The sequence below is a fragment of the Juglans microcarpa x Juglans regia genome, chromosome 1S (assembly GCF_004785595.1).
Source record: "Juglans microcarpa x Juglans regia isolate MS1-56 chromosome 1S, Jm3101_v1.0, whole genome shotgun sequence".
Classification (NCBI taxonomy): domain Eukaryota; kingdom Viridiplantae; phylum Streptophyta; class Magnoliopsida; order Fagales; family Juglandaceae; genus Juglans; species Juglans microcarpa x Juglans regia.
The window spans coordinates 29,691,192-29,712,405 of record NC_054595.1 but is presented as its reverse complement, the minus strand read 5'-3'; the positions used below and the strand labels follow the sequence as shown (position 1 = coordinate 29,712,405).

The following is a 21,214-nucleotide window of genomic DNA, read 5'->3' as shown; positions in this document are numbered from 1 at the left end:
GTTCAAACCCAAGGACCGAGAGTGGTAAGTTCGCAGACCCCTAAGATGCGACGGTCGGTGTTGTCCTAGGACAAAATGAGTTGGATAGATAGATCCAATTCAACAATTAGTTCCTGGTCGGCTATGCTGCCTGACATTGTTAATGAGGAAGACTGTGCTTTTGAAGCAACAGAGTCGTCTGTGCTGGGATCATGGAAGATTTCAAAACTTGATGTTAGCACGATCTATCGAACCAATTGGTTTGAGAGATCTATGCACACACAATTTTGCGTGCGTACTGTTGAACAAACTTATGCTATTTCCAAAACTCAAAAAAAAAAATGTTATCTCTTCTCAAAAGAACAGATGACAAAATTCTTGCAACAAGGTTTTAGATATATTCACATTGGATCTGTCCAAATTGCCGCCAAACTTCTAACAAGGAGATGCATCAATGCATCCGTATTATTTTGTTTAAGGGATGTCAGATTCAATAATTTTGAAACAAGTATTTTTGGAATAATTCAATCCTCTCTAACGGATGGACCAGTCCATTTTAATTGTTATCTTGATTTAACACTTGCTCTTGATGATGAACATATTTCAAAATGTTTAACTTTAAACATTTTAACTTCTGGATATGATATGCTTAAGGGTAGCAAACCCATTACTCTGATTTACAGGATTTATTATCGTCTTTTAAAAATGAGTTTAAATCGAAAGGCTATTGCAAAACCTATCCAGGGAAAAACTCTTCTGATCCAGAGTTCAACCCCAGATGCGGATTAACTCCAAAAATAATTTTTTGGAAAGATATAACTATTCCCAAAGAATGGATTTTGAAAGAAGAAATTCCTTTCATCCCTCGAAATCCTGTTGAAAGTTATCCAAGTAACATTCAACAGTACCTGGATGGAACTGTTAAAATTAGTTTTGATCAGACTAGATCTCCAGGGCTAAGAAGAAATTTTTTTGCTGGATCTAGTTCTTCCTTTGCAGGGTCAGAAATTCCAGTAAGAAGAGACTAAAATCTCAAGCAATTTGTGGAAGATTCTGTTAAAACAGCCCAACCGGTTAATCCTGTTTTAAAACTGAAAGGACTCTCAACGTCCTCTCAAGTTACTTCTGCTTTTTATTCTGCACAGGATGCTGGATCCTCTAAAGACCAGCCTATTCATAATGAAGCCGATAAAGAAGATGACAACTCATCTTTATCACCTACAGCTTCAGATATGGTAGCTCTTGTTGCATCACAAGTTCATCACAGTTTAACTATGCTGAACAAACCGTTTGTGTTTGATCTTGTTTATCTTTTTTAAGAATACAAACTTTCAAAAAACAGTGCTAGGCGAAAAACTTATCACACAAAGTATTCTGAAAAAGAAAAACAACGTGTTAAACGGAAATGGAAAGAAAAAATGAATAAGCAGCAAATGCATATTTTCTTTGACTTTGTTGAAAATAGTTATGTTTCTAACAATATTTTAAATGTTGTTAAAACTGATTTTGTCAAGGAAGAAAGAAATATGGTAGTTCAATCTAGCCATCCACCTTTGGAAACTGTTCTCATCACCCACAAGGGAGTTGAGATATCTGTTTCAACTTTCAAAATCTCGAAAACTGTTTCCAGAGATCCTGAGAAAGACAAAGTTCTCAAAGAAACAAAAAATGTTATTTCTCAAAATAACTTTGTGAATTTTGCTCTTCATACGATCGGACAACAGTTAGATCGGATTGAAGAAAAGGTTAAAAAATCTGATCATATTCCTTTGGTTTTGACTAAAGATCAACCAAAGAAAACAGTTGAAAAACCTTTAATTATCTTACCAGAAAGTCGTGCCAAAATTGATTTTAAAAATCCACAGGCAAAGACTCTTGATAAGATTGATCAAATGCTTAATGATCTAAAGAAGGAATAGCCTTTTACTAGTGCTTTGTCTAACAGAGAAATAGAAGAAGAAGTTCTTGTTGAAACTACAGATGAGTCTTCTAACGATCACTCTTCTGAAGAAAATGATCTTGATTTACTTGAAAAGAATTTTCAAGATATTGTTTTAAAACCTGAAATAGCCAGATTTTCCTCAAAAGGACCCAAATCAATGAGTTTGACGAAGAATTGGTATTTCAGGCCTACTCCGTCTGATTTACAGTTTGAAGAAAAAGTTTTTCAAAGCCAATTTTCTTACTCTGCCGACAAGGTTTACGAATGGAATATTGATGGTTTCTCTGAACAAGAAATCATAAATACCATGAGTAAAATGTCTCTTGTAGCAAATGCTTATGTAAATAACAATATCAGGCAACCTGATATTGTTAAGATTTTAACACAAGGATTTTCTGGTGTTTTAAGAAACTGGTGGGATAAACACCTAACCAGAGATGCCAACGAAACCATTCAGAACGCTGTCAAGTGTAATGATGAAGAGTTACCTATTTTTTATGAATCCATTGGATCTACCCAATCTGATGGAGTTAATACTTTGATTTATACAATTTTAAAACATTTTATTGGCACAGCATCTGATATAACTAGCCGCATCAGCAACCAGTTAAATAATCTTAGATGTCATCAAATGTCTAATTATAGATAGTACCAAGATGTTTTTATCTCTAAAGTAATGCTTTTGGATAATAGCCAGAAGCCTTACTGGAAGGAAAAAATTATTGATGGATTACCTCGCTTGTTCGCTTACAAGGTGAATGATGAACTTACCATTGATGGGTCTCTTAATTACGATGCATACATCTATGGTGATATTTGTGCAGTAATCAAGAAACTTGATATTAGTATGTGTAATGATCAAAAAATGCTTCGTGAACAGATAAGAAATAGTAAGAAAGCCAAATACGAGATTGGCACATTTTGTGAACAATTTGGACTTCCTGCTATAGCTCCCTCTAAAAGGAATCACAAGTTTCCTCATGGTGGTATCAGGAGAAAACCCCATGATGAATTTTACAAGAAAACTTACAATAAACAATTTTCTAAGAAAAAGAAATCTAAAGATTTTTCTCAAGGAAAGTGTTTTATTTGTGGCAATCCGGGACATTTTGCAGATAAATGCCCTAAGAAAGTCAAAAAAGATAAAAAATTAAAAAAAAAACTTAATCAGTTGAATATTGATAACAATGAAAAAGAAGAACTATTTCAACTCTTAGAAATAGCTTCGTCATCATCATCTGATATCCTTGAGTTCAGTTCTAGTGATTCAGAATATCACTCAGAAACTGAATCTCCAGATTCTACTGGTCCTAAGTTAGGTTGCAATTGTAATGATACTTGTTGCCAGACGAAGAGTAAGACAGTTCATGTCTTGTCAAAATCTGAAGAATAAGAGAACCTATTGCTAATCTTGATTTCTCAAATAATAAATTTTGAGCTAAAAGAAGAATATCTTCTTAAGTTAAGAAAAACTATGGTTCGCCAAGAACCAGAGTCTTCTAAGCAAATGATTAGTTTTTAAGAAACCTTGGAGAGATTTCAAAAGAAAAAATCGAAGGAAATTTCTATAAATGATTTACCACACGAAATAAATCTTGTTAAAAAAGAAATCGTTGAACTCAGATTTGAGGTTAACAACCTTAAATCTGAAAATGAAATTTTAAAACAAGAATTTTTTGTATTTAAAATTGATAAACAACTTGATTAGGATATTCCTTCTAACAATGAGCAAACAAACGATTCTGGTTCAAGCCAGCATGAGTTAGCTATTGATAATCAGATTTGTTTGATCTATCATACCATTCCTCCAAAATGGTTTTCAAGGGTCACCATTGTGGTTGCCCAGGATTTTCAATTTTTCGTTATTATGATTTATTCCGGATTAGACCTGAATTGCATTTAAGAATGACTCTTTCCTAGCAAATATTTTGAAAAATCTTCTAAGAAATTATTTTCTGCAAATGGATCTCAGATGAAAATCACATATGAGCTTAATAAAGTTCGTGTTTGTCAAAACAATGTTTACTTTAAAATCCCTTCTGTTTTAGTCAGAAACATGTCTGACAAAGTGATTTTAGGCATATCATTTATTTCTGTTTTATATCCTTTTTTGACTGAAAAAGATGGTATTACTACCGACCCTTTTGGTCAAAATGTCAAATTTAAATTTGCATCTCGTCAAGAGATTGATCAAGATAAAGGTTTGAAATCTTTACTCTTTGCAAAAGAAAAACATCTGAATTTCCTTCAACAAGAAATCAGATACAAAAAGATTTCTGAAAAATTATCTTCGCCAATTTTAATTTCAAAAATTGATGATTTTAACAAGCGTCTTATTTTTTATGTTTGTTCTGATTTACTAAATGCTTTTTGGCATAGGAAGAAACACACCGTTTCTCTTCCCTATATCAAAAATTTTGATGAACGCACTATATCCACTAAAGCCAAACCCATTCAGATGAATAGTCATACTATAGAGTTCTGTAAAAAGGAAATTGTAGATCTTAAGAAAAAAAGCACAATTAGAGACAGCAAGTCCATTGGTCTTGTCCAGCCTTTTATGTCAAAAAAATGTTGAATTAGAAAGAGGTACCCCTCGTCTAGTTATTAATTACAAACCCTTAAACAAAGTCTTGCAGTGGATTAGGTACCCTATTTTCAACAAAAATGACTTAATTCATAGGTTGAGTGATGTTGTGGTCTTTTCTAAATTTGACCTCAAATCTGGCTTTTGGCAAATCCAGATAGCTGAGTCAGACCGGTATAAGACAGCCTTTGTTACCCCCTTTGATCATTTCGAATGGAATGTGATGCCATTCGGTCTAAAAAATGTCCCTAGTGAGTTCCAAAATATCATGAACGATGTTTTTAACTCGTTCACTACTTTTACCATCGTCTATATAGATTATGTCCTTATTTTTTCTAAATCTATTGATGAACACTGGAAACATTTGAACTCGTTTCTAGACATCATTAGAATCAATGGTCTTATCGTTTCTGCGAAAAAGATCAAACTGTTTCGAACCAAGATGAGATTCCTTGATTATGATATTTCTGAAGGTAAAATCAGGCCGATTCAAAGATCCATTGATTTCGCCGATAAATTTCCTGATGTCATCACCAACAAAAAACAATTGCAGAGATTTTTAGGATCTCTCAATTATGTTGCTGATTTCAATAAGGATATGAGGAAACAGTATCGTCCTTTGTTCAAACGACTCATTTCTAATCCTCCTCCTTGGACAAAAATACATACAAAATTAATGAGGAAAATCAAAGCACATGTCAAATCTCTCCCGTGCCTTGGCATCCCCACTACTGATTCATTTAAAATTGTTGAAACAGATGCCTCAAACATTGGTTATGGTGGCATTATGAAACAATCTGTTTCACCAGGTTCTCCTGAACAAATTGTTCGCTTCCATTATGGAACCTGGAATCATGCACAAGAAAAATATAGTACTATTAAAAAAGAAATTTTATCTATAGTACTATGTATTTCTAAATTTCAATCTAATTTGTTAAACAATAAGTTTTTACTTTGAATTGATTGCATGAGTGCTAAATTTGTTTTAGAACAAGATGTTGAAAATATTGCATCAAAACATATTTTTGCCCGATGGCAATGTATTTTAAGTGTTTTTTATTTCGATATTGAATACATCAAAGGCACTAATAATTCTATCCCTGATTTTCTTACCAGAGAGTTCTTGCAGATACCCAATCATGAGCGTGAGCAAGAAGAAAGGAAAAGAAAAACAGAGAGCTAACCCCCCACCTCCAATACCCAGTATAAAACTCATCAAGAATGAGTCTGGATCCACCCATGTGCCCAGTGCCTCATCAACAGCATTGGATATTGCCAATAGGTTCACACCTCTTGGTAAAATTGTGCAATCGGTGACCTTCGCGTCTACGGTTTCTACATCTTTTGATCCATATGCGAAAGCAGTGGCATCAAAAATACCTGCTTTAATTACCCCTCGGTTTTTCCTCCCAAAAGGAAAATCTGAATATCTAAAGAAGCCATTTATAACCCATCTGTTTCATATAGAACCTAACCGTTCTAATCTAACAGATCCGTTCAAAATAGCCTCTTCTTACTTTCTCCCAAATTTCCACTGGATACCTAAAGATCTATCCAAAAATCTCCAGTATTTTTCAAGTATCTCGATTCTCACCAACTCTCTTGTCATAAAACTCATTTATGATAAGAATGATTCCACCAAACTAATCTATCACAATGCTTACATCCTCCAAGTCATTACAGAAGCCGAATGAGGAACAAACCCATGGACTCCCAAAAGACTCTCAAAATCTACACTGAGTTATAATTACTTTGATTATATAACTGCCTGGATACGTTTCATGTTCTTTCAGGTACCTGATATGAGCCATTCATAGTTCATCAGTTTTGATACAAGATTCAAATGAACTTTCCCTTATTGGTTTCTCTAATGGTAGGACCAATTTGGTTTAATTCCAGACAATCTTCCTGAGCAGCTCGCCAGAGCTTTTACATTTTATCGACAAGTTGCTGGTACAAAATTAAACCAGCATTCAGTCATGTTTCCTTATGAGCTCTATTTTTGCAAGAACTACAAACTACTGTGGATCTTTAAATGGACTTATGAGAAAAATGCTAACATAATTGACCGAGCTTACTTCACAAAGTGGTCGGATATGTTTGGATATACTGAAAAAGTGATCAACCAGATGATTAAAGATTTCCCTCAAGTCGCCCCTGATCTACAAGACAAGAATGAATTCCCAGCAATCAAATCTGGTACACCTGTTCTTGAATACCCCTTAATGATTCAAGCCCCTAATTCACCAACTGCTTCAGCAAGAGGAAAAGCCATCAGCTCATCCTCAAAGAAATCTTCTAAGTCTGCTAAAGATAATATCCTCAACAGACTTGATAAAAAGATTTAATAAAATTGCTTGAGCAACAACTGTCTAAGTCCACGAGTAATAATTCTAAAGACGATGAGAATTCAGAAGCACCCTCAGAGACTTCGTACAGTAACCTATTTGGTCATGACTCCGAAGACATTAAGTTGGAAGATGATCAACTACTACTTGAGTTTAAAAAAGACCAACCATAGTCCTCTTTGAGATATTTGTCACTTTGTACCTAAAGCAGCCGTCCTCAGAGACAGCTGGAAGACACAGAGTCGACCAAATACTATTTTGTCATCTTATGCCTAAAGCAGCCGCCCTCAGAGACAGCTGGAAGACATAAAGATGATACCACCTGTGTCCGTGCTTAAACAGTTCCTACTGTTCATTCACGGATTGATTTAATGTTTTACTTTAATAATTGTAAACAGGAACTCCTTATGTTATAAAAGGAGAACCTTACTCTGAGCTAAGGCAGAACTCATATTCGAGAGAAAACTGATCCTCTCCCTCTAAAACTGAGTCTCTTTATTTACCCTGATATCTGTAAGTACAAATCTGCACTATCTTGTGCCTGTAATTACTTTAAGCTTGTTAATTTTAATAAAATTTATATGTTTATTACAATTAATTTTGCATATTCATACATATATATGGCTGGTTTAACAGCCTGTTTATTTTGAACTTACATAATTTAATTATTGTGCAATTTACTTTGATTTTTCGTCTGCAGGTATTTACCTATTTATACTAAGATTATCTTATCGATCGGCAAATAATATATAGAGCATGAATCCCATGTATTTTGGCTGATTTAGGTCGAAATGCCTTATCGCGCGTTCATATTACGTTATTGTGTGCAAAGAAACAATCAGGTGAGTTAAAGAGCACTTCGGTCATACATTTATTTGGTCGTGGAAACTGCAGAAAGGTAGCAATCACATTGAATTAGAACTATTTGGATTAATATTGACATCAATTGAATGGCTAAAGAAACAACTTGTGTGAATAAATTAAACTGCACGGCCGCACCCTCCCACCTATATCTTATATATAATAAGCGTCAATAAGCAGGCAGCTGTCGTATAATTTTTTTTCCTTTTTTACCTTTACATTTCTAATCTATTTCTGTTGTACTCGATCACTTTTTCTGATTTTTTTTTCCACACTTGCCCTTACTTTTTTAATCATTTTCCCTCTGCATCCTTTGTTTGTCTTTATCTTCACTTTTTTTCTTTTCTTCCTGTAGATTACACAGATTTTGATGATCATGTCGTGTTTGGTTACTTCTTAATTATAAGGTGTTGGAGGAGGGGAAGGTGGCAGCGTAAGGGCGTCACACCTGGATTGATTGAGCCACGTGTTTGAACATTTACTAAACCATTGTTGGGCGGTTTGGGTAGTAGTCAACACATGGTGCTAATCATGCCAGGAGTATTCCGAAACTGTAGAGGAAAATACTATACCTACCGATTTTACCCCTACTTTTTTGTCCATTTTCCATTTCTGTCCTACAATCTTGATGATCGAGTCCTGCATGTGCATATCAGTCTGTAGTAATTTATATGTGAATTAATTGTCACGGCTCAGACTGCATGCGTACGTGGCTACACTCGATCGACGACATGCATTTACTTTAGGCGGTGCTGGTCATGCATTTGAACGTACACGCGAATATTCATGCATTGTGACATATGTTCTGGATTTATCATTCTGCCGTTTTTTTACTTAGCTTTTCCACTACTTTCACATTTGTTATTAGATTGTATTTTTACTTTATTTCCACCACTTCCGATTTACTATAAAACCAAATTTCGTTGTCTGATTTTGGTGTAAAAGTTTGCTACTTGGCTTTCGGATTTCAGATTACACTCGGTATGCTTCTTGTTTGGTTTTATACTCTATTAATTATGAAATTTCCTTTGCTTTCATGAAATAGTTCATACTTATAGATGTGAAAAAAAATTAATGTATTTTATGATTACAGAAACAATTATTTACAGTTTAGCAAAATTATATCATCGACTGATAACAAAATTACTTTCTTATTCATAACATACATATACATAGCATAGAAGACATAAAAATAAAAATCTAAAATTTAATTTCTTTACGTAACATGCATATACATATGAAAACAAATTTAATTATTTTATGATTACAGAAACAATTATTTACAGTTTAGCAAAATTATATCGTGGACTCATAACACCAGGACAGAATTACTTTCATATGTATAACATGCGTATACATAACATAGAACACATAAAAATTAAAATTTTAAAATTTAATTTCTTTACATAACATGCATATACACAGATAACATGTCAATAATTTATTTCTTGAATATCCTACGGTTTTTTTTAAGGATTTACAGACTTGAAGATTAAAATTCTAAAATTTAATCCAAAACTCATTACATGTAATAGGTATGTCAAATATATGTGCGAAACAAAAAAAAAAATTTAAGCGTGAAAAAGGTTGCTATACGTAGATGTTGATCTTTACAAAACAGAACAAAAAAATCAAAAATTTTACAAGCACAACAGAAAATATATTTAAGATAAAAAAATTTTGCGAAATCAGAAAAAATTTTCCCACTAATTTCTTCATTTACTTAGAAGCATGGAAAGAAAAAAAACTAAAGGAAAGAGTAAAACAATAGCAAAACAGAGGCAGCAACATATACTTGGAGATCAGCGAATGACACCACTCATATCTGAAGACGAAAAAATACCCAAAAAAAAACCTCAGTCGGATCTATTTTAGATTTATGGAAGCAAACCAAAAACAAAAAAAATAACCAGTCAGATCTGAACACGAGATCTTCAAATATGCGAAGATCTGTTCAAATGTATAGAGAAAAAAATACAGAGATGAACCAACTTCAAACCAAAAACACAAAAGCATTCGGAAAAAAAAAAAAAAAAAAACCTGCAGACCATGTCTTCATGAAGTTCCTCTTGTCGCTTCGAGGCTTGCATTCGGGTGGAAATCCGAAACAGGTTCATGAAATATATTCCACTGGCATGCAAGAAGAAAAAAATTACAACAAAAAAATGGAAAAAAAAAAAAAGATCCACATTCGGTAGAAAATTAAAATTTCTTTGCATATCTTGTTTATTTGTTTAGAAGAAGGTAAGAAAATAAAGAAGAGTGCAGACGGAAAGGGAAGAAAGGAGAGAAGTAGAAGAAGAAAGGTGAGAAGAAGAAAGAGAGGCAGAGAGATGGAGAGAGACTTCGAAAAGGGCGAAATGAGGGAAGGAATGTGATAAGGATGTATTTATATGGCTGCTATTAGATTTAGGGTTTTCTCCTTCTGAAAACGGCGTCGTTCTAAATAGGGGATGGGTTGTTGCGTTCGGTGCAGGAAACGGCGTTGTTTTGGGTCATTCTTGCTGATAATTCGACTGGGTTTTAGGGCTAATTTTTTTTTTCCCTCAGATTTTAAGTGGGTAAGAGAACAAAAAAAATATATATATTCCACTACTAATAAAATTATTCATATTATTTTCACTCATATAATTATAAAACTTCATGATATAAAAATATATACTCTATTATAATTTTTTTTACAGGTTTTCTGTTATTGTTCTTCATTTATTCTTATTTATTCTTATTATATTATAATTAAAAACATTAAACAAATAATGTCTATAATGTCCATGACGCTGAGAGAAAAAAAATAGAAGGGAAAATTTTTTTGAAAAAATCTACATAACTTCTTACTATTCACACAATCTTCACACACCACACTTTTTTTTTAATTTTTATTATTTTTTCCTTTTATTAAATATTTATTATATGAATAATGAATAGAAGAATTAAATTGTTTTAAAAAAGAATAAACTCAAAAAAAATATTAAGAATTTTTTTTTAAAAAATGTTTTGAGTGGAGGTTAGGAGGTTGTTTAGCATTGCTAAAAAAATTTACCCCTACTTTTGTATTTATTTTCACTACTTGTCCCATTTACAACTTTAGATGTGAAAATACATAGGTGTTAAAAATAATTTTCATCCCAAATTAATATATCAATTACCCATAAAATTATAATAACAAAAAAAAGTCTCCAAAATTTAAGATATATTATCGCACTTACTTTTTGAAGAATAATATTTTCATAAATTTTACGTTTGTGTTTTAGATTTTAGACTGTGCATATACTTAAACTTTATTACATCAATCATTTTATTACATATCATGTAAAAATTACAATAGAACAACTGAATATGAAAAAAATAAAAACATTTTATGTTATAGTGGCAAAAAAATAGAGGCTTCACAATCAAGATAAACATTTATTCTCATATTTTGGAATTAAAAATTTTTACATTATAATTAGAATATATAAATTGCTAATATTAATAAATAATAATTTATTTACTATTTTTATATATCAATTTTATTTAGAAATGTATAGTGATCGCACATCAACTTCAATAGTCGGTTTTAAATCTGCAATAGAAAATTGTATAATTGTAAATGTGTTTGTGAAAATTCTTATGTTATAGTTATAGATATTCTACAGATAATATATGTAATATTTTTTATGATCAATGAAAAAATATTAAAACATAAACAAAACTATTCCATTTCATAATCATATATATTAATATATATTTTATTATTACATAATTTTACAAAAAAATCTTATTTTTAAAAATATTTTTTATATTTTTGCAATTGGGCACACGTGCATTGCACGTGTTTGCCCTTTACTAGTATATATATATATATATATATATATATATATATAATATGAATTGTGATTTGTTTGAACATTCAGTATGCTTACATAATTAAGAGGCAAAAGTCTTCCAACTGCAACTATCCCTATTTTGTTTGGTATACGGTAGAGTTGTGGTGGGTGAGTGGTAAACGACCTTTCTAATAAATAAATAAATAAAGGTGATAAGATGGAACCCATTCTCATGAAATCCAGGACTCGTGGCATTTTATGTTATTGAAGTTATCACTCAAAACATCATATATTAATCGAATTCTACCCGAAATAAAAAATTAGAAGGCAAAATCAAGCTACTTCGCGTATTAAATCGGACACAGATATTGATATATATTGATTACGTTGGACTTTTATGACCTGCCCAACTTTTTTTATTTTTATTTTTTTCATGGGGCCGCTAATCATAATTTTAAAATTCTTAAAATCAAAACGGATATATGGGCAACGAGTTCAAGACCCTTTTAATTAACACTAATCCAATAATAATGATTTATTCAAACCATCTAGGACTTAAAAAAAAAAAAAAAAGAGAGAGGTGAATTTTATTACGAGACCAGAGAAACAGAAGGAACATTGGGCTTGCATCTGGAAAACACGTGGGCTATAAAAGGTGGATTGGGTCGGATTGGTTCCATTATCACAAATAATAATAATAATAATATCAGTAGTGTCTAGATGATTGGAATTATTCCACAAAGACCTTAGATCCCATTAGAAGAAAAATAATATGATAATCAGGAATAATGGGTGATTAGATAAGCTTGAGGTTGATCCTACTATACAAATATATATATATATATATATATAGTAAAAAACAAATTTGTAATATGAAATGAATTGTTGACAGCATTTGATAGAGAAGTCGTGGCATCTTGCATGTCATCGATGATCAATAAATAGTACCGACTTTCTTATCAAAATAAGATACCTAATAAACTCCTAATATAATCATAATTAACTCAAACAGTTCCTTTTTGAAACGGCACATCCGACAATGTGATTTTAAGGGAAGCTAATAATGAGCTAACACATCACCTAAACATATAGAAAAGTTTATGTACCACATCGCACCGTAGTAAAACTAAAAATCAAGGATCCTTAGCACCCATTTATTATTTTTTCTTGTGAACCATCAACCCACTTCGAAATTTCCAAATGCACGTCGTCGCATGCCCTACAACCTCCAATCCCGTTGGAGGAGTTCCAGACCAGACAAACGCATCCCACTGTAGTGTCACGAACCATCGCACTGCTACCCTCCGACCGCGCGAACCATTGCACTGCTGCCCATTCCTCCTTATTCATCGACCTCTTTATTCAGTTCTACTGATCACGTAGTATGCCAATAAAAACAACACAAACATTTGTTGAATATATATCAATTTTTGGACAATGCTCATAAAAGAGTAATAAGTAAACTCACATTGCAGAAGACGAAAGGAGGACGAAGTGAATCACCAAAATTTTTTTCTTTCCTCTATAGTGCGGTTCATGTGGGGTCTACGTGGCAGATTACCATTCGATATTATTGTTTGGAGAATATCGGAGGTACGTGTGGGAACTCCAACTCAAATAAAAGAGCAACACATTCAATTGCCACCTACAGATTCTACATAACGTAAAAGAGCAACACATTGTATTTCGTCTGTGTATTAACAATCTAAAACTCTTCCATTTCATTGATCAATTAATTCTTTAGTCAAATAACCTACAACTTGTACCGTGCAATGCATTCCTCCCGTAAAAGACTCGAAACTAGCGAGTCTGCCAGAATCTTTAATTTGGAATTTTCTATTTCTTAGGGGGAAAATTTATAAATAAATAAGAGTTTTCTATGATAGTGGTGAAGAGAAGTCCCCATTGAACAATTCAGCCAAAAATAAAGTTATTTTAAGTTCTGCGTTGTATCCTGGTTTAGAAAAAGAAAAATTAAACGATTCTGGGTAATGTAAACTTCGAGGAAGCCAGCTTCCTCAATTTTCCAATTCAGAAACTCCAAAGGTGTTTTACTCGGTCTACGTCTTGACATGCATATACAGAGGAGACTTTTATTTTCTGAATTAAAGGATACAATTTTATGTTTAATTGCAAAAAGAAAATAGATATATCCAAATGGATAGTAGCAAAAAGAGAGAAAAAGAAAGGGAAGACTGTTTGTCGTTTGTCAGTTTTAGAAAATTCCTTCGCCGGTTGTCGATAAATCTACAGAGAAGGAGAAGCAACCAACAGAGCCAAACGCGTCCTTATAGAGCTCGACCCCACCACGCAGAATTGTTGTCACCTTCAGAGAGGCGGCTCTGCCTCTTCCGTCAGCTTTGGTTCTTAGAAGTTGGACCCAGTCCATTCTGATCCGTCACCAGTAAACATTCATTTCGGAAAGGAAACACTGTTTTAAATTAGATAAATAAAGATTATAAAGATTTTTGTCAAATGGAAAGGTAATTCAGATAACCAAATTACACTTCCAGTGTACGCGTTTTCAAACATTAGAGAGTCCAACTACGCGAACACAGTTTTGGCTTTGATCTCTATCCATTCCAATTGCATATTTCTTTTTTTTCCACTTTTAATGTTTTCGGTTTCGGTTTCTTCAACAAGTTGTGAGCTCGGTTTATAAATCAGGCTCGTCCAAAAGAGTCGTTTGGAGAGTTCGTGTTCGTGGCTGGGATGAGGTTAAGAATGGACGGGAACTGGAACCTGGGCCAATTGTTAGGTGTCGTGGTGGTCTGCTTCTTGTGTCAGAATTTCCACTTGAGTTGCTGTCTCAACGATGAAGGTAAGAGATTTTGCGTCTCTCCGATTTGGATTTTTGTGGTTCAATTTATTTTCGGAAATTGAAGGAAACCGATTTTTTTTTTCTCGCAGGTTTGGCTCTGCTGAGGTTTAGAGAGAGAGTGTTGAGTGATCCATTTGGCGCGTTGTTGGATTGGAAAGAGGAAGATGGAGAGGTCGATCCGTGTTCGTGGTTTGGGGTTGAGTGCTCAGATGGAAAAGTTGTGGCCTTGTGAGTATTGTTTTCGGAAGGAATTTTGTTATTCTATCTTCTTTTTGGTCGCTGAGAAAATGAAAACTTCTGAGACTTTTTTTTAGGGAACTCAAGTCAATAGAATACAATGCTTCAAGTTACGGATCAACATATAGATTTTCTTTCTTTATTAAAAAGGGGAAAGATGGTCTCCAAAGTAGCTGTATTAGCGAGGATTGGAGGTTTAAGAGAAAATTCCTCTTAGAACGCTTTTTTTTGAGTGGTAAAAGTTTCACGTTAGAATTTCATTTTTTATGGACTGATATCAAGGAATTGCCTTGTGAAGATTTGGGTCTATTTCTAAGTGTTGTTTATAGGTCAGAAAAGAATCTAGAGCTTCGACTTATTTACCCTTTTCATCACAAATTTTAAATAGATGGAGGGTCGTAGAAAACTTTATAGTTTTTGTTTAAATTTAAGCCATTAATTAGGCTATTTTTCCTCTCCTCAAATCATTCCCAAATGGTTATATTTATTGGATGTGCAGGAACTTGAAAGATCTTTGTCTTAGAGGAACACTGGCACCTGAACTGGCAAAGCTAGTCCAAATGAAGTCTATGTAAGCTTTATAAGTTCTACTTCCTGTTGTTCTTGAGTTAATATTTCATTTTCTTCTTTGAATCAAAATTACTTTTGCATTCTCCCTGCAGTATTTTGCGCAATAATTCCTTTAGCGGAATCATTCCTGAAGAGATTGGGGAGCTGAAGGAGTTGGAGATCTTGGATTTGGGATACAATAACTTCAGTGGAACACTCCCACCTGAATTTGGCTGTAATGTTGCACTCACAACCCTGTAGGTTTAAAATTAAACTTTTCAATTATCATTAGGGTCATCTTTCCTCTAATATTTTTCCTGTCCATATCCTAAATTTCTTTCCTGCCTACTTTGCCAGTCTTGTGGACAACAATGAGCATCTTGGCGACTTACCTCCTGATGGACTTCCGACGCTTTCTGAATCTCAAGCAGATGAAAATCAGCTTTCTAATGCAGCTGAAGGATCATCTTGCCACAAAAGATCCGTTGCTTGGTATGCCAGCACAATAATTTGAAGCTCTTTTTGTGTGGGTCAAATACTGTACCTCAACCTGGTACACCATGGGAAATCCCCCTATATGTTTACAGGTGTGCCTGGTTTTTTAAGTAACCTTTTGATGGTAGTCACGTGGAATTGCCATAATGCCAGAGCCGAACCAGAAAAAAACTTGAATGTAAAATGTTTGGGGTACATTCCTGTGTTCATAAGTTTAAAAATGTAAATTGCGGTTATTGATAGTGGTAACAGTCGATTACCCCCTTTTGCCACAGTACCTCTGTTATTTCAATTTCATTCATTTGATGATTTTGAGACTTTGAGGGATTTTAAACATGGTTCTGGAACTTTATTTATGCTTATATCATTTAAAGTATGCTTTTTATCTTTGCCAGGAACGTTGCCCAAACTGAAGACACGTTTCACAGGAGATTGCTGAAAAACATAGATGATAAACCACAAAATATCGAAATCACAGCTTCACCACCTCCAATAAAAGTTATTATTTCTTCAGCACCACCATCACCATCCCCTTCACTGTCAGCATCATCTGAGCGGGCAAAAATGGATTCCCCTACTCCATCGACTTCTCCACCTTCCCAACCTTCTTCGGCAACTTCCCCTGCAGGAAGCCCCGCATCATCGGCTAAAGGACCTAATCATCTAGCTGCAATATTGGCCGGAGCAATAGGGGTACCATTCTAATTTCAGCCATTGGTGTATATCTCTGTAAAAGCAATAAGGTAGCTACTGTCAGACCTTGGGCCACGGGATTAAGCGGACAGCTTCAGAAAGCATTTGTAACTGGTAATTCTTCTCTCTCCAGGTGGAAAATAAAGAAAATAAAATAGTTTTTGACATCTTTATTTGATTTGGTTTGCCATGTCATTTGTATTGTCAACATGACCTTTCATGGCTAGTTTAAGAGCAGTAGCCTTATATGAGTATGAGTTACAAGTTTTAAAAAAGAAAAAGAAAACCAGTCATAGGTGACAACCAGTCGATTCAAATGATCAAAATCTGACCTGGATGATTGAGGTGATCTGATATATGATTGGGCATTTGCATTTCAGGTGTTCCAAAGCTCAAGAGATCAGATCTTGAAGCAGCTTGTGAAGATTTCAGTAATGTAATTGGTTCTTCGCCAATTGGTACAGTTTACAAAGGGACACTGTCTAGTGGAGTCGAAATAGCTGTGGCCTCTGTTGGAGCAACATCTGCCAAGGATTGGTCAAACAGCTTAGAAGCACAGTTTCGGTGGAAGGTATTTCACAAACAAATTGCATTGGATTGACAAACATATGGCCCTGGACCAGGTGTGGCTTTTATGTGGTCCAACCGTCCAAGAGTCTCTAATTGTTTCTGTGGTTATGGTTTCAGATTGACACATTATCAAAAGTCAACCACAAGAATTTTGTCAGCCTTCTTGGATATTGTCAGGAAGATGAGCCTTTCACCAGAATGATGGTATTTGAATATGCTCCAAATGGAACACTGTTTGAGCATCTACACAGTGAGTATCTTGCTTTCATTTTTGGTAATTTATTGTCAGGCAAGAGAAATTTGACATATAATCTCAAGTATCAGTGAACTACTTTTCCTTGTGTTGTTTTCAAGCGCCAGTTAATGTTTTGAGAAGAAGTACTAGGTGAGGTTGGCCAAAAAAAAAAAAAAAAAATGGAATATAGTGGTTGCAAGGTTTCGAACTCACTTTTAAATTCCGAACACTTGGAGCCAATTATAATATTAAAGTAGGATTTGTTACAGCCTCACTGGCCAAGTCATAACAAATATTTTTTACCAATATGTCTATATCATTAACTTCCAATATCTAGGAGCTCCATAATGATATCACTGTGACCATCAGATTTGTCCCAAAATGACTTGGCAGCAAAATTTATTTGTTGTCATAGTTTATGTGAACCTCCTCTTACAAAAAATCGCAAGAGACTTATTTTGTATATTGAACTTTGAGGTAGAGTGCCTTTGACTTTGTTTTCAATTACTGTCACGAACTCATACACAAGTTTTCTGTATCTCATGTGGAAAAAAGTTCTGCTGCAGATTGGAAATTAATCATTTTGTTTCATTGATGTGGCAACCTCTCAAACAAGTTCTGAAATTATTCTTCTTTCTATACCTTGAAACATGAAATGTTAAGAAGACTGTTCATTAGTTTTCTCTTTGGCACTGGCCATTAAATGAATGGCTGAGGTTGCAAATCATTAAGATTTTGGAAATTTATGTTCGAGTAAAGGGGTTTGAGGTTGAAACATTTTTTTTATAAGTGGTTTGAGGTTGAAACATTATCAGACATTGATAGATTATATACTCTCCTTGAAGAATTTATGTGTATTAATATTTAATATCATTTGCTGAGTTTGGTGACACACTATTCAGAGGTGTTTTTGTCTTTCATCTCCTAACGTTGTTGTTAAGATAATATATTTTTCACGGGTCGTGCAGTAAAAGAGGCTGAACACTTGAACTGGGGAATGCGACTGAGAATTGCAATGGGAATGGCTTACTGCCTTGAGCATATGCACCAACTGAACCCACCTATAGCCCACCACAACCTGAACTCATCAGCTGTCAGTCTGACTGAGGATTATTCGGCCAAAATATCAGAGTTCAGTTTCTGGAATGAGATAGTTGCAGCTGAGATAGAATCAGCTGGATTAAAGAATTTATATACACCATCAGTAGATCCAGAAAGAAATGTTTACAGCTTCGGTGTCATATTGTTTGAAATCGTTACTGGTAGGCTCCCTTATTCCGTGGACAATGGTTCACTTGAAGACTGGGCATCTGATTATTTGAGAGGGGGGCAACCGCTCAGAGAAATTGTCGACCCAACTTTGACAGCCTTTCATGAGGAGCAACTGGAGCTAATGGGTGAAGTGGTAAAATCTTGCGTCCACCCTGACCCTAAACAGAGACCAGCAATGAGAGAAATCAGTGCAAGATTGAGAGCCATAACTGGAATAACGCCTGAAGGAGCAAACCCAAAACTTTCTCCTCTGTGGTGGGCAGAGCTTGAGATTACGTCTGCAGATGGAAGCTGAAGTGTACAACTTGAAAACCAGGAATTTTCTACAGTTGGTGAGGCGCTAAAGAAATGCCTGCATGTTGATATGGCTTTTATTTCTCCCAGAGTAATAGAAATTACCTGTATATAACTCATCTAGGCAAATCTGGCGTTATCATTTTTTCTTTGACCGTGAAACTTATATGGAAGCACACAATATAGCATAAGCATGCCTGAGTCAAGCTAAGGCATATCGTCTTTTTTTTTAATTGAAGTAACAGTTGCCATGGAATCAACGTTTTGCAATCCCCTTGACCCTATCTACACCCCTATCTATTGGCCTACTTTCAGTGTCTTGACATCGAAAGGACGTCGTAATATATCATTTCTCATTAAAGGTTATGTATCTAAAAACACTTACCTTGTCTTCATTCCTATTGACTATTAAAAGCATATATGCTGGGAGTAGAGCTAGCGCCGACTGCGCTATTTTTCTCCTCTCAAATATCACAGACCAGTGCTGAGAATAGAACCAACCCCATTGCCGTGCTTCGTACAACCGGCGGCCCATTAAAAAAACATGATTCAAGTCTGTCCGGGAAACGCTCATTTAAATCATTGTAGGAGTCATTCTTTTTCAGTCATAGATCGCATGCAAATAGTGGGAATAAAATCATAAATGATACTCCACGGTTGATATTGTTAGATTTGGGTCCGTTTGGATACACAATAGGCCCTGTTTAGATATTGAAATACTCTCAATCTATCTAATCTCATCTTATCTCCTCATTACAATTTTTTCAAATTTTCATATAAAATATAATAAATAATTTAATTTTTTCAAATTTTAAAATAATAAAAGTATTAAAAAATAATATTTTAATAATATTTTATTTTACTTATCTAAAATTATCTCATCTCATCTCACTATCCAAACGAGCTAGGTCCCGTTTGGTTGTTGGACTGTACTGAGATCAACTCAGTTTAATCTAATTTTAAACTAAATCTAACATCCAGACACACAACTCTCAAATCACTAAACTCATCTTAACTCAAAACTTATTTACGCATGAGACCCACAATCTTTTTCAATTCAATAGCTCTTTATACGCAAGACCCACAACATTTTTCAAATTCTCATAAATATATATAAATTCATTTTAATATCTAAACGTATCTAAACTCATCTTAAGTGGGTCTCACCAAATTTATTTCATCATCTCAACTCACTACTATTCATAAAGAACTCAATTGATCAGCTCAACTTAGCTCAACATCCAAATACATTTTTATGTTTCATTTCATCTCATACCATCATTATAATTTTTTTAAATTTCTACACAAAATATAATAAATAATTTAATTTTTTCAAATTTTAAAATAATAATAATATTAAAAATAATATTTTAATAATATTTTATTTAATTTTTAATTTTTATTCCAATTCATTTCCTCTCATCTCATCTTACAGAACAAATCCTGCCTTAATTTGTCAAACAATTTTGAGGCCGTCCTCTCTTTATCCAGTATTAAAAAAAGCAGCAAAAGGAATAGATGTCCTTTTTTAAAAAAAAAGATTGATGAAGCGGGGTGGCCTTCACGTTTATACCTCTCTTTAAGCAATGCCAGTCGTTAACATGCAGCTTATTTAGTAGTTCGCACGTCCTTCAAAAAAGCAATGCAAGAATCGCCCCCAAGTCATCTCTCATACTTAACAATCGACATAATATAAATCCTACCCCATCAACATCCATCCCATTGGCCCCGAAGCACTCAGTTTCCTGCTAGACTCTCCAAGCCCTGATCACTTGGAAGAAAAATGGCAAGCAATCAGCTCTTGATCCTCGTCTCGTCACTCTTGTTCCTCCAGTCGGCCTTCGCTACCCTTATGGCTGCTGAACCAGCGAAGAAAACCGATGTGGTGGTCGAAGGCGTGGTGTACTGCCAGAGCTGCGAGCAGGCTGGAACATGGTCTCTGTCTGGGGCCAAGCCAATCCCTGCTGCCAAAGTCAGCGTCATTTGCAAGAACCACAAGGATCAAGTCAGCTACTACAAGGTGTTCGAAACAGATGGGACCGGTTACTTCTACGCCCAACTCGAAGGCTTCACAATGAGCCAATGTCTATCGGAGCATCCCCTCCAAGCTTGTCATGTTAAGCCTGTCTCCTCTCCTCTTCAAAACTGCAACCTCCTTACCAATGTTAACTACGGACTCTATGGCTCCCCACTTCGTTACGAGACCAAGAAATTGTTTGGAAGCAACTACGAGGCTGTCATCTACGCTGCAGGCCCCTTGGCATTCCGTCCAGATCATTGCCCTCTCCCCACTCACTTCTAATCATTTCTACTCCAACCCAATTGCCGTTGGCCAATTGATTAATCCTCCTCGTCTTAATGTTGATTAATCCTCCTCGTCTTAATGTTTCATATTTTCTTTCCTTTCTGTATTGGGATTGACACTTAGTTGAACTCGGTTTATTTTGGCTTTTTGCTTCTTTTTTTATATGAAGTTACCGGGTATTGAATAGAAGGCATTAGTTCTGTTTCATGAATAAAATATT

At 34.5% G+C, this 21,214-nt stretch overlaps 2 protein-coding genes across 2 annotated transcripts; both read left to right on the top strand.

Annotated features, from left to right (window-relative positions):
* The first annotated feature begins 13,629 nt into the window (after positions 1-13,629).
* LOC121246869 (probable inactive receptor-like protein kinase At3g56050) lies at positions 13,630-18,883 on the top strand. The gene is given in 10 exon segments (XM_041145177.1): positions 13,630-14,344; positions 14,434-14,572; positions 15,081-15,152; positions 15,244-15,387; positions 15,488-15,622; positions 16,021-16,318; positions 16,321-16,432; positions 16,699-16,889; positions 17,006-17,138; positions 18,092-18,883. Coding segments are annotated over 10 exon segments (1,932 nt in total). The 5' UTR covers positions 13,630-14,235; the 3' UTR covers positions 18,691-18,883.
* Positions 18,884-20,190: 1,307 nt separating this feature from the next.
* On the top strand, positions 20,191-21,032 carry LOC121247187 (non-classical arabinogalactan protein 30-like). Its single transcript, XM_041145541.1, has one exon. The coding sequence runs from the start codon at positions 20,473-20,475 to the stop codon at positions 20,989-20,991; it is 519 nt and encodes a 172-aa protein (XP_041001475.1). The 5' UTR covers positions 20,191-20,472; the 3' UTR covers positions 20,992-21,032.
* Positions 21,033-21,214: the final 182 nt, after the last annotated feature.

Coding starts and splice junctions, on each gene's coding strand:
- LOC121247187 (XM_041145541.1), top strand. CDS start 20,473: ATGGCAAGCAATCAGCTCTTGATCCTCGTCTCGTCACTCTTGTTCCTC.